We start from the raw sequence: 13,170 nt of genomic DNA on the forward strand, positions 1-13,170 counted from the left end.
TTAGACATTTTATCAAACACACGGTGTGAGAAATCATTTGTTAAAGCAATTAGTATTCAAAATTTTTTGAAGGCCATAGGAATGTTCTAAAATTGCACAATAGAAAAGACAAGAGAATAATCTTCATTTACCTTAAAATTATCAATTCAAGGAGAATATTTTCATCTACAGATACAATATCAGAAATGATAATGAAGTTTTAGATGTTGTTAATATAAATATTGGCTTTTAACAATTACATTTGACAAGGAAAAATAACGAAAGGACACAAAATAATAAAGGAAAAAAAAGTGGGAATGTTCAAAGAGAGAATCAGGGAAGATATTAGTTGGGAAAGAGAGATAGAATGTGTCTCTATCTCTATCCTACCACATATGCAACCTATATGGAAAAAAAAGAATTATAAAGGTAATAAATTTTAAAATTAGGTTACATTGGGTATATGTAGAGGTGGCAATTTGTTTCAAGTCCCAATGGATTACCCATGCCCATGGGGACTTTGGGCGGGTTGGGTACTGGAATTTGATATTGGGTTTAAAATGAGACAAATCCCAATTATACCCATTAATTGATGAGAAATTTTGGAAAATATTTGGGTACCCATTGGGCTCAAATTAGATTAAAAAATTATCTTTAACAATTTTTATAGTCATACCAGCGAATATAATCTAGCAGTCTTCTTAGTCATTATCCACAAGAATTTCCAGCATTTCATTCAGTTTAGACCTGTCATCCTTGGACAATTATGAGGATAAATATTCAACACCCTAAGTGCCTTGGCCATCTTGATATTTGTTGGAATATGGCTGTATATCTATCTTTTTCTTTATTTGTTAATCCAAATTTTGGTGGGAATCCTGAGTACAAAGCACTTTCATGTTTATTTAATAAAACTAAAAGAAATTTAATTATTCAAAAATATTAAAGTTATATAAAAAATGAATTAAAGGAAAAAAAAATATGTAGAAAATAGATTTGGGTATTGGGCGGGATCAATCTAAACCCATTCCAAAATGATTCCGCCCAAGTTAGTCCCAAAACACATATGGGTAAGGTTGGCCCAAACCCATATGACTCGGTTCCGTTTCAAACCCAAGCAAATCCCACTCCTCCCGCCCATTTTGCTACCTCTAGGTATATGTTTCAAAAGAAGAGTTATTTTGGCAATAAACTCTGCGGGTGCCGGCTTAGAAACTAGTATGATGTCTTTATGATGCACAAAATTGAAAATTTCTTTTTCCAAATTGTTAAGAAAACGGTCCGGACTTTTTACATTCCAAATCAACCGCGAAGAAATTATTTGCCCTTCCTTCTCCCTATTTTCTCTTTATAGAAGTAAAGTTTAAAATACTAAAAAAAAAAAAAAATTTCTCCTATGTTTGAATTAGTCTGAGAAGATAAACCATCTTTTTTTTTTTTTTTCTTTTCTGTTTCTTTCCCGCGTAGACCCCCCACCGGCCACCGCCACCGCCACCATACGCTCTTTATCGGCCTGCTCCGGCAGCCCATTGTGTATAGCCATATATAACTTCCTGATTTCTCAGCATCTACATACAGTTGGAAACCCCTAATTATTCCCATGTCGGCGGCGGAATCCCTGAGCATCGGGGACGAACAATATATTTCAATTCCCTGCGGGGGTCCTATCTATAGCCCCCATATGCTTGGGCGCCTCACTAGGGTTTCTGAGTTTGAGAGCTCTGTATTCGAACAACTTCAGGTATCCAAGGAAACAAAAATTTATTTATTTGTTTTTTTACTTTTTTACTAATTTCTACGGGTATTTTAATTTTTGAAGTATCTAAGAAAATTGTGGCTTGTTGAAGGTTTTATTGAGCTTTTTCTAATATGGAAATATTATTTGCTAGTAAGAATTGGGGAACAATTTTAACCATCTACAGAAGAAAGTTTTTTTTTTTTTTTAAGGTTGTTTTTGATTAAGTCTTTCACTATGATAATTGATTTTAACCATCTACGGAAGAAAGGCTTTTTTAAGGTTGATTTTGAGGAATTTTTTCACTGTGATAATTGATTTTATGGAATTTTTACTGTATGTATATATTTAATTGTGAATTTCAAGAGTAATTTTAATTTTTTTAATTATTTTTTAATAATGCTCTTTTTAGTGATCCTTTTTTTTTTATTTTAGGAATATAAATTCCTTGGAATATTTGCATAGTCAAACTTATAAGAATTTGTTTTTGATGCAGAATCTCAAGGCAGAGATTGGTTGGGACTCGCTCGAGATATCTGATGACGAATTTTGGTCAGTTTTGTTTTGCCTTTTCTTTTTTATTTTTCACAATGTATTCAGAATTAGTCGTGGTTTCTTTGCATTCTTTAATGATGATATCTGGTTTGGATGTTATATGAATTTTTCTTTCTCTTCTTTTAATGGCTTGGCAGTGTTAATGATCTTAAAATAATTAACGAGGAGGTCTTGGTAAATAGGGCTTTTGAAGAGGCATTTAAGGTAAGCTGTTTTGAATTGTAATTTCTCAGAATTACCAAGTTTCTTATTTTGTATTCTTTTCTTAACTTTTAGTGGATAATGACAGGATGGGCAGCTGATAGAAAATGTTTCACAAAAATCCCAGGAGCAATCATGTCAAAGGTTAGCAGACAATTCATTGCTTCTTGCTGTATTTGTTTCTTTTCTAACCTTATTTGATGTTTTATATCTCGAATGGTGAAATACCTGAGATTTTCTTCTTCACTTTTTTGTTGAGTGTTGAAGTGAAGTGAAATCGAAATTACTGATTAATGGAAATTTCAGAGATGTTACAGGTCTTTGGGTTTGTGGTGGGGGAAAAAAGTTGGGTTAGTTTTAGGTTTATCATAATATAAAGGACATAATAGGCTGTGATATGTGACTTTGGATATGTAAAAAGGCAGCCAGATGAGCTTGGAATTTTGGCTTCATAAAACATGATAATGGTGTGCTGTACATAAATGGTTTAAAAAAGAACAAAATCAGCAATATTCCTGGAAACATTTGGCTTCAGTTCTTGCCTATTAGAGATACTATAATGCATAGTGGATCCTCATGAAAGTTTTGGTTATGTAAAATGAATCTCATTACTTTTAGTTTAGCTTGGCATTCTTAACTGCAGGAATCTTCATAGTCACTGTTCACTGTTCCAAAGCTGTCCCTAAAATCATATGTTTTTGCTGCTAGTTGAATGAGAATTTTCTTTCAGCTGAACCACAGAGACTTATGAAAAGGTTAAGAAGCAAATAGAATTATATATAAAGTCATTCACTGCCTTCTGTTCAACTTTGTTTACATATCTGGATTGTGCAAACATTTTAACTCTCGAAACTCTTCTCAGACTACTACAAGAAATAGTGGAAGTTAAATTCTTTATCTTATGAGTGTTGTAATTATAGCAAATGGACAATAAACTTCTATAAAACACTTGCACATCACACATCTCATGCTTATCTTAATGATACCTTATGATTATTACAAAAGGGAAAAGGAAAATGGAAGGTGTCTTTTACTTAATTTTTAATTATAAAATTGAAGTTCCAGCACAAAGAGCAATACGTTTATGAAAAAGCAATAGACTGCAGTAGTATCACGTGATTCTTTTTCATGGTTGGCATCTTTGTTTTTGTGAATCTTTTCTGATTTCTTTATTTCTTACTCTATGAGAGCGACTTACTTCAATACCAAGCGTTGAGAGGTTTTCAACTTTCTCATCTCAGCTTTGTTTTTCTTTGTTTCGAAGTAAGGCTACTACTTGTGTTGATTATGACCTCTAGCATTTTTTTTTTCCAGATAGCATCTCTTTATGTATTTAGTCTCCTTAGACTTGTGTGGGCCTTTCTTCTCTACTTGATCAGGAGTTTAGATTCATTTGGTTTTGATGTCAAATCTGTAGGGAACCAGATAATGGCACTTCATCTGCTACTCTAACTTCTTGTATTACTAGGTTGGGAGGAAACGACACTTTAGTTTCTTGTGACTCCTCAACTGGTGGTCCTAGAAACTTTGAAAAGACAGTATCAAATGATAATGTTTCACAAAAGAGGAAGAGGAAGAGGCATGTGAATCGGGAAACTGTTGATCTTGAAGTATGCTTCTAGTTTCTTATTGTACTTTTTCCTTATAGGCATTCTTTTTCTGCTTCCAAATGAGAATTATGTTGTTCAACATTTGATAGAATTTGGCTGCTTAAAAAATACACGCCTCTCCTTTGTCTGTTCCTTATGGGCTACATTTGTAGATATACTTAGGATATATTCAACATTTTAGATTGTTTATTAATTTTTGGGGATCTGAATATGGACCATGTAATTAGCAAACCAAAATGTTGTGATTTTGCCTCGTTTGGGAAATATAATTTATGAAAGAAAATGCTAAACTGAAAAAATATTTGCAGTAGCAGGGATGCTATTTTACCAATTTTGTCCCTTGATTTTTGTGGAAAACTTTACCTCAACTTGATTTAAGGAGATTTTCTCCTGTATTATCAGGAAGGATATGTTGCAAAGGTGCAAGAACTTGCAAAAATCAAACAAAAACAAGATGAAGATAAAACAGCAGCGAGATTGCATTCATTCAAGTAGGCATTTTCTAACTTTGATATTTGGAAATGTGCATTCGTTCTTAGATCTGGTCATTCTTGTTAGGAAATTCAAGTATTTAGGATTTGCATCTTAGCTTTTGTGTTTATGCTTCAATGCAGTGGTAGTTGCAGGAATCAATCTCCTACTAGTTCCCAGATGAATAATGACAAGATGACATCACTCAAGTCAACAAGTTTTTCACCTAAGGTTTGCTTGATTAAATGCCTTGTTTTACTGATTGACATGTATCTGAAACTGAGTGCTGTCTATCCACGATTGAAACTTTATGCATTTGGTTTTTTCTCTTTCTTATTTTTCTATGAAGTTGACTATTCTTTTGAATAAAAATAATTTTCCACTTCAGGTTTTTAGCTTACTTATCCTGCAGATTGGAGCAAGTGAACATTAGCATTGTTAGATATGCGAGAAATATGTCCTGTTTCTATTACTCTACTGAGGCAAACTTTTTTAGATATGTTTTGCAAGTAAATTTTTGGAGTGTTGCTTAATTTGGTTGCAAAAGGAGTTTAATAGTTTAAAAGTATGACCATGTAGTACTCATTCAGAAGAACCTTCCGTCTTTTTATTTAGCAAGGATGGTGGTGTTTGAGTTGGACAGAAGCCATTGAAATAACGGGGAGTGATGAAGAGCACTTTTTAATGTTGAATGTAAAAAGCAATTATAGAAAATTAAATGAAGTATGCCTTGTTAAAAAAAAAAAAGCTTCAACACAGTAAGGTTTTTCCCTGTAAGAAGGTGCTGGAAGAAGAAGACAAATTATTTAGATCTGATAAATTGTTTTGTCTAAGACTATAACAGGAATAGTATGAAGAAGAATTGGTGAGAGAGGAAGCACCTAGCTTTGAAGGATTGTTGCTTCATGCTTATATTCAGTTTTGGCCTAATTGTGCTACCCAAATAATTTCTATATGGTACTAAATAGTTTTCATGAAAAAAATGGAAATGACAATATAAGCAATCAAAGGAAAACATGCTTAAGGTTATAATCAGATGTCTAGTTGTGGTACAGTGGATTTGTTTATATGTGAAAATGATATTAAGTATGCATATGCTTAGATTTGTGGATTTTACGTCATTTTGTTTCTTGTTAATGCTTTAACTTGCTCAAAGTGGATGATAGTTTGACTTACTCTGTAGGTGAAAGGCTGAAAACCATTTTAATGTTTAGGAGCATCTAAGCTAGTGCAACATGACTCCATTACACAAGTCTCATGAGAAGGTTAAAGTGATTTTTTGCTAGAACAGTATGAAGTCGTTGTCTGTGCTATATGTGGTTTGCACTCCCATATATACATGATGAAGAAGATAGCATTTATACTGTTTTATCATCATTATTTATCATCATTAACAGATGATTTCTTTTATAATTGGGATTTGGTGTACAAAATAATGTTCTTTAACCACTTAATAGCTTGCAATAAGAAAATATATTTCTAAGGTAATAATACCAAATATTAGGTTTGAGTTTTAAATAAAGGTCTATACAAGTAAAACAGTAATATCGCAAGTTGTTAATTTAAAAGATTATTTTGGAACATTATTGGATTACATGCATAAAGTGATCTGATCTATTTAATTTTGCAGTCAATGAAGATTGTGCATATACAAATGTAAATGGATGGTGAATTTTGTAAATTTCATAGTTGGGAAGTTGTAATAGGTATTGTAGGTTTAACATGCAGACACTGTGCATATTAATCCTATTGTTTATTGCTTTTTAAAATGTTACACGGTTCTGATAGTTTAAATTCCTATAAATTAATTGCAGGTGAGATTATCCAATGCTCCTGAGCAAGTTCCAGTTCATTTTCCTGAAGTTATTCTCTGCCTTGAGGTTTACCATCGCAGCAGAGCATGGTCTAAGGTGAAGTACTGCCACATAGTATATCCAAAATGATGATGCTTTTATATTGACTCATTTAATCATAATGTCTTTAGCTGGATCAAATCATTCATCTCTGTTTGTTCGGTTTTTATTCCCTTTCACTAACAAATAAGTATACAATTGGTATATGAGATAGCAATCGGTTTATTTAAAAAACTTGTCCAACAGCTATCTATAGAGGTGGAGATGGATTCTACAAGCCCAAAAAAGAAAGTGAAAATGAACATTGCTGTATTGCATTCTCCACGAAGGGCTTTCAGTTCCCTCAAAGCTCTGTTTTTTCCTCTCTCTCCATAGTAGTTTCAACCACCAATTGACATACATCTGTTCTGGCATAACCTTGTGCATTTGAAAAGATTAAATGCAGCTTAAAACCCTTATAACCCATTGTAACTGAGCACTGGATGGTTGTTATCTTCTACTGTCTTGTTGCGCATTAAACACCAAGTTAGGCAAATTCTTTTGCTCATACCTCAGATATTCAGCAGTTAGAGTTAATTAATTGGTAGCCTTTCATGCAGAGAAAGCAACTTGTGCCATATTACCATTATGTTGATCATTGATTTCTGTCCTAAGGAAAAAGTTATAACATTATGTTGATCATTGATTTGTCCTAAGGAAAAAGTTGTACCATTATGTTTGTATTGTGATTTGTAGCTTTCCTTGAGTTTATGCTGTTTAATGGCCAGTAGCCTCCAATATCTTGAAAATTTTGGCTGTTTGTGATATAAACTGTAGCCTAGAGTTGATTTTTGTCATGAATAGAATTTTCACATGTGGTTTCAACTTTATTAAGGTGGTGCTATTCCGCTAGTACTTGTGCTGTTCAACAGATGAAACCTGAAGTAACATGTCCATTCTGATACTTGGTGAGGACTTGTAACTCCTATGTATGTGCATTCTGTAGTACAAATTTTAGGGTCTTCCTTTAGGTGTGTGTAACCAGCATTCTGCTGCTGGAAAGACTCATTAAATGATTGCATGGAAATCCTAATGTATTGGTGCAATTTGTTATTTAGTTAAGTGGTTTCAGGATTTTCATAATGCCTTGTGCTATCTTTAAGGGAGAGCTTCTAACTCTAGTGCCTCACATGTACAATTATCTTCTTAGTATGTAAAGTTTGGTCCTTAGAAATGCTGGGTTTCTCACCAATTGCTTCTTATTCATGTCTTGGTGAGACTACTCTTACAATAAAAACAAATTGAGGATAGCTGGACTAGACAATATGCGCACACAGCTTACAAGGACTATAGTGGTTGTAATATCTTGGATCCTTTTCTAGTTTATGAGATTTTTTGAGTTTGTATTTATTTTAATTTTCTCCTAGAGTTGATCATCTTGTAATTTGACACTTGATTGCTCTGGAGGGAAATAATGCCTTGTCCTCGAGCTGAATGTTTTGAACATCTCTTCTTGAGGCTCTGAATTTTTATGAATTATGTTATTTAGTCTTAACTTTATATCCTTGAAAACTAGCAGCCCCCTCATGGGAGCTCTGCCGTTTATTTTATTTTTTGTTTGTTTTTCTTTCTATCTTTAGTTTCCATTGTAAACTAAAAGTTGTGCTAGTTATGCCTAAGAAGTGCATTATTTTGCTTTCCATTGAGTAATTGACACACATTAACCTGGGAAATTGTCTCAAATCACCAAATGTAGTTTCTGGTTGCATGTGAAAATGGTCTGTCAAAAGACATTTAAATATATTTTGTTATACTTAATCACACTTTGTTATTAAATCAATGTACTTGTTTAGAATTGCACTTTACTCTCACTTTCGTGGAATGTGGTTTTTTGGGAACTTCACCTGGATTTGGGTTTGATCTTTTTTGGCCTTTTCTCTGTCTCTCTCTCTGTTTTTTTTTTTCTTTTTAGGAGGGGGTGGATACCAGAATCTGTTTGATTGATATTTGTCCCCAGTTTTACTTGCTGCTGAATTTAACTTATACTTTTGCAATAAATTCTGCAGACACAAGAATTTTTGGTTCTTGGGCGACAGTTTTTGACTGAAGTGAGGGACAAGATATATTGTTTAACTGATGAGATCATGAAAAAGGCTGGCCAGTATGATCCATCTGGATACTTCCTGGTAGAGGTAAGTGAGTGTAATGGCTTTCTTCATTGCTGAAACCTATGGCTGTTCTTCAATTTCTCACCCTAAGAGAGGTGTACTTTTAGTAGGATGTATTTTGCAATGATACGAGGGAACCTTCAGCAATAGATTACAGTAAGCCCATTTTTAAGTGGCTTGAACACTGTAGGAATGATGCACTTGAAAAATGGGAGTTCATTGTAGCTGGTGAACAACAGCAGCACCAGAAGCAAAAGGCATTTCTAGATAACAATGAAAAACTACAGTTACCACGATTCAAAGCTGTTCACATGCAAAAAACTCGCTTTTGTGACCTTGGATTTCGACTTGGCGCTGGATATCTCTATTGTCACCAGGTATACTTGTTTACAATCATTCTAGAAGTTATTCTTTTCTGTCCAGTTGTTACCTTATCAGAATTGTATGTTAAGGAAAGTTAGAAAACTGTTGGAACCCTTATTTTCTGCTGATTTTATGTTGCACTATTTCGTATTCATAATTTCATGCTGGTCAGAAAACTGGTCAGTATATCATGAACTTTGTTTTTTTTTTGAGCAAACATTTACTTTTCATTGATCAGAAAATCAGCTTATACAAAGAGTCAGCAGGCTAATTACATCGACAAAAACACTATTAAACTATAAACAAAATTCAACCAAGACACTGATGTGGTAATCCCAGTTCCATGATAACTCCTAGTTGGCTTTAGTCCTAGGAAATTTTCCCCCAGCCAGCAATCCCAGCCCTTCCTGGACCCAAAATGGCATATTATGAACATCATATCTTCCTTCCTCTGTTTTCTGCCAGTTCACCTACTTTTATGATTTCTTTTTGAACTGTCCCACGTGTTCAATTGTTTAGCTGTGTCATGGACTAATTTTGCTCATCTTATTGTGCTCAAGGGGGATTGCAAACACCTAATTGTCATTAGAGACATGAGGTTGATCCACCCAGAGGATGTACAGAGCAGAGCCTCGTATCCACTGATAACCTTTCAATCTAAATTGCGTTTTAGAAAATGCTCGATTTGCAAGATTTATAAGGCGACCAAGGTTACAGTCGATGACAAATGGGCTCTGGAGAACCCTTGCTATTTCTGTGATCTTTGCTATTACATGCTTCACTATGCAAATGGCTCTCTGCTGTATAGTGACTTCTCTGTATATGATTATCTTCATGAATAGTCAAACAGATGATAGAGTTTGTGTGTTCAAACCGTATGCAGTGCGGCAGTTGAACTTCAAGAGCTTTAATTATATCTGTTGTTTTTGCCTGCATATGAAATGCATAAAGATATGGTAATGATTTTTTCTATTTCCTTATTGAGTATATTTGTGCTGGCAATTTATTTTATAAGTTATTAAATTGCTTTTGCAAGAAAACTATTTTGTACCAACCGTAGCAGCTATTCTGTAATGATGTGTATGGGTTTCCTTTATTTGAGAATCAAATGTGAAAGAATTGAAAGGTCCAACCGAAACTTATCTGTGTAATTGATGATACATGCCTATTGCTCGGAGCACATTGAGCTTAAGAGACCATCTAGCGAAATGATTGAATAAGATTCTTTCATTTTCACTTCTGAGTACTTCAGATTGGCCTTCAGTAATAGTCTTTTGTAAATCATTGCCTGTCTATATACGTTACTTTCTTTTAGTTTAATGACCATGTACTGTAGTTAACGGCTATACGTATGACAACAAAGAGGGAGAAGTACAGTTCTGGCTCTCAAATTTCGGCCTGTGTGTCAAATTGATCCCTAATGCTTCATGAAAAACAAATCTAGCCTCCTATATTTTTTTATGTCAGGCAAATTTAGGATAACTAATGAAAAATTACAATAATTAAGGGTCAATTTAAATTGGCATTTGTCAAAAGTTTTGATAATGCATTTTTAGTTCCTAATTTTTGAAGTTTTGATCAAAGTTTCAAGTAGTTATAATTACAGGTTTTAAGATAAAATGTAATGTGAATTGAATTGAATATATGACAATTGAGCTCCTGAATCCTTATAAAATTCTATGAAAACACTTTTTGGCAAAACATCATTTTTTAGCCTAAATTGCATCTCTTTGTCAAATAAATTACAATTAGATGATAAGTTGAGACTAACCACGCTAAAAGAATAAGTATATGAGAAATTGGTGGCATGAATAAGTAAAATAACAAAACGAAGTTTAATAACAATTCCTATTACCAAATTAACACAATTTTAAGAGGTGTCCTAGCTCCATGAGTAAAGCTGCTTTACACAGAGGTCTACAGTTGTATAATGCTGGATCTAAGTGGTTGATCAAGAATGGAGAAGTTGTCAGATTTTCGTTGGAAAACTGGTTGGGGGTAGGTCCTATCTGAAGTTGAGTTCAGGGACCCTATTAGGTGTAGGGAAGAGGATATCATGTCTATGATCAAAGCTATTCCTAGACAGATGAGTAACCAAGACATGACTCTCTTATTCCGGGCACTTCTTGTGATGGTAAGTTTAATTCTAAAGGGGCCTACGATCTGGCAACTGACTGCAACTTTCTTTCCTCTCCTAATGATCCTAGCATTGCTTCGGTTTGGAAGATTAAAGCTGCCACCAAGATCAAACGTTTCTTCTAGTTGCGTAGCCAACAATAGAGACTAGCTTCTAGAGGCGTTGGGCAAAAGATCTATTGTTCAAACGGTTCTAGCGTTTTTGGTAGCGCTCCAGTTAAGAATGTAGAACATATTGTTAGAAGCTGTGCTATGCTAAAGCTATTAGCCTCTGGTCTTCTTTATCCTTTCCCATTACTGATTCTCGTGTCGCTCAGATGCTTTTTATCGACCGGTTTAAGTTTGGAGGTAAAAAATTTTCAGTTGCAAATTCTTCTAAATTGTCTTCGAGCACTTTCTTTGGTTATGTCTGCTGGGATCTTTGGATTGACAGGAATAAAAGCTTTTTTGAACCTTTTGAAAGTCCAAATTTATTTAAATCACTCAGCCAAAACTTGTTCAAATGCAGAATGCCACTTCTTAGTTTTTCTTCTGTCCACTAGCCTCAGGTACAGAAACTCACAAGTTTTTGTCTGTAACCCTCTGCCATCAGGGTGATGGTTGCTAGAAACTCCAGACTAAATTTTAGGGTTAATAACACTGCGCCCCCCACCCCTCCCGGGGTGCCCCTTCGCCCGGGGGCTGTGCTGCAGAATATCCTTTGCTTCCGTTGTAAGCTGTTTGCAGCAGCCAAACTTGGAATCAATTTCTCAAGGTCATGCTTTCGTTTGGACCTTAAACGCAGCTAGTTGAACCATTACAACCATGAAGCAAATTGTCCCGAGACATGATTTCAGTGGAGAATATGAGGAGCAGATGTTATTACGCAAAACACAAGGCAGAAATGACAGCTAAAGTGTCAACATGAGAAATTTCAAGCAACCAAAGATCAAGAAGTTCCTGCTCCTGATTTAGAAGTTTGGTAAATAATAAAACATTTTTATAGCTTTTGCTATGTATCCATGAAAGTCAGGAATTTACAGAGGGCAAGAAAGATCGCAGTCCATTCTGTTGTTCACTACAACATGTGTCATCAACAACCTTACAAGTCCACTCCTGGCCTAACTTAAAACAAAAAGTACAAAAAAGTGATATCATTTTTTAACTCCTATTTAGAAGTTGAGAAACTGCAGAAGCATCTTTTTATATCAACTATTAGAACTTGTACAATTGTTTAACTCCTATTAAGCACATAAAAAGCGATATCATTTGATTTAACAGGGATTTCCAATGTTCCAAAAGTTAAAAAAGTCATTATAACACCCAATGGATGTATGCACCGAAACCAAGCTCCAAGCATTTAGCTAATTCTTCAGACCGCTCATGTTAAATCTTTGCCGTTTCTCCTATTTGCTAAAGCATCCCTGGACATTGTCAAGTTAGTGAACCAAAACTGTTGTCTTTCTGACCCTATATTAACCCAGACATGTCAAAGGCTTGAACAATCCTGCTTTATGTAACTTTAGTGCAAGCTGACTTGCAATTCTCATGAGCCTGCAACTGGAACAGAAAAGAATAACTGCAGCGCCAGCCGGAGGCTTTTTAGGGTGAAATTGCCGAAGCAAGAGCTAATTTCTCATTTTCCAAACTGGAAACAGCTGCTAGTCCATCAAGCAACAGTATGGCAGTAAAAGAGAACAACACCCATATGAGTTTGTTACCCAGCTAGATGATCATAATGGCTCGTGCACCTTTTTTCTGTCTTCTTGACTAACTATATATATAGCGAGTTATTGGCTTAACTGAACCGGCAGCATTGGCAATCCTCGATGCTCCTCCTTGCCTCTTGCTAAAAAGTCCAATGTTTTCGTTTTGATGTTATCATGACACTTAGAATGCCTATTTCTTTCTCAAAGTCAACTTTCTCATTTGTTATAGAATATTTAAGGCCCTACTAACTCTTTAGGATACTAATAATGGAGCACATACTTTGCACGCGAAGATCATACTTTGAAGGAATAATTGTAATTGAGACCAAAAAAAGTAATGTTTAATATTTATATTTTTTTTTTTCTGAACTTGATTTGTGCTAACTACCACAAATGCACAAGCAATAAAGCATCCTTTATCCCAAGAGTACT

General features: G+C 34.6%; 1 protein-coding gene across 1 annotated transcript; it reads left to right on the forward strand.

The window, feature by feature from the left end:
• Positions 1-1,228: 1,228 nt before the first annotated feature.
• LOC113709581 (snRNA-activating protein complex subunit-like) lies at positions 1,229-9,886 on the forward strand. The gene is made up of 11 exons (XM_027232378.2): positions 1,229-1,720; positions 2,211-2,266; positions 2,407-2,473; positions 2,559-2,614; positions 3,939-4,080; positions 4,483-4,571; positions 4,695-4,782; positions 6,366-6,461; positions 8,450-8,575; positions 8,662-8,928; positions 9,475-9,886. Exons 1-11 carry the CDS (start codon positions 1,580-1,582, stop codon positions 9,754-9,756), a joined length of 1,410 nt encoding a protein of 469 aa, XP_027088179.1. The 5' UTR covers positions 1,229-1,579; the 3' UTR covers positions 9,757-9,886.
• Positions 9,887-13,170: the final 3,284 nt, after the last annotated feature.

This window comes from Coffea arabica, chromosome 9e (assembly GCF_036785885.1).
Source record: "Coffea arabica cultivar ET-39 chromosome 9e, Coffea Arabica ET-39 HiFi, whole genome shotgun sequence".
Classification (NCBI taxonomy): Eukaryota; Viridiplantae; Streptophyta; class Magnoliopsida; order Gentianales; family Rubiaceae; genus Coffea; species Coffea arabica.

What these genes read in the sequence shown, in the direction of transcription:
- LOC113709581 (XM_027232378.2), top strand. Translation starts at nt 1,580, where the DNA reads ATGTCGGCGGCGGAATCCCTGAGCATCGGGGACGAACAATATATTTCA. An exon ending in GCGAGATTGCATTCATTCAA is followed by an intron (nt 4,572 to 4,694) that starts GTAGGCATTTTC and finishes GCTTCAATGCAG; the next exon opens with TGGTAGTTGCAGGAATCAAT. An exon ending in CAACAAGTTTTTCACCTAAG is followed by an intron (nt 4,783 to 6,365) that starts GTTTGCTTGATT and finishes AATTAATTGCAG; the next exon opens with GTGAGATTATCCAATGCTCC.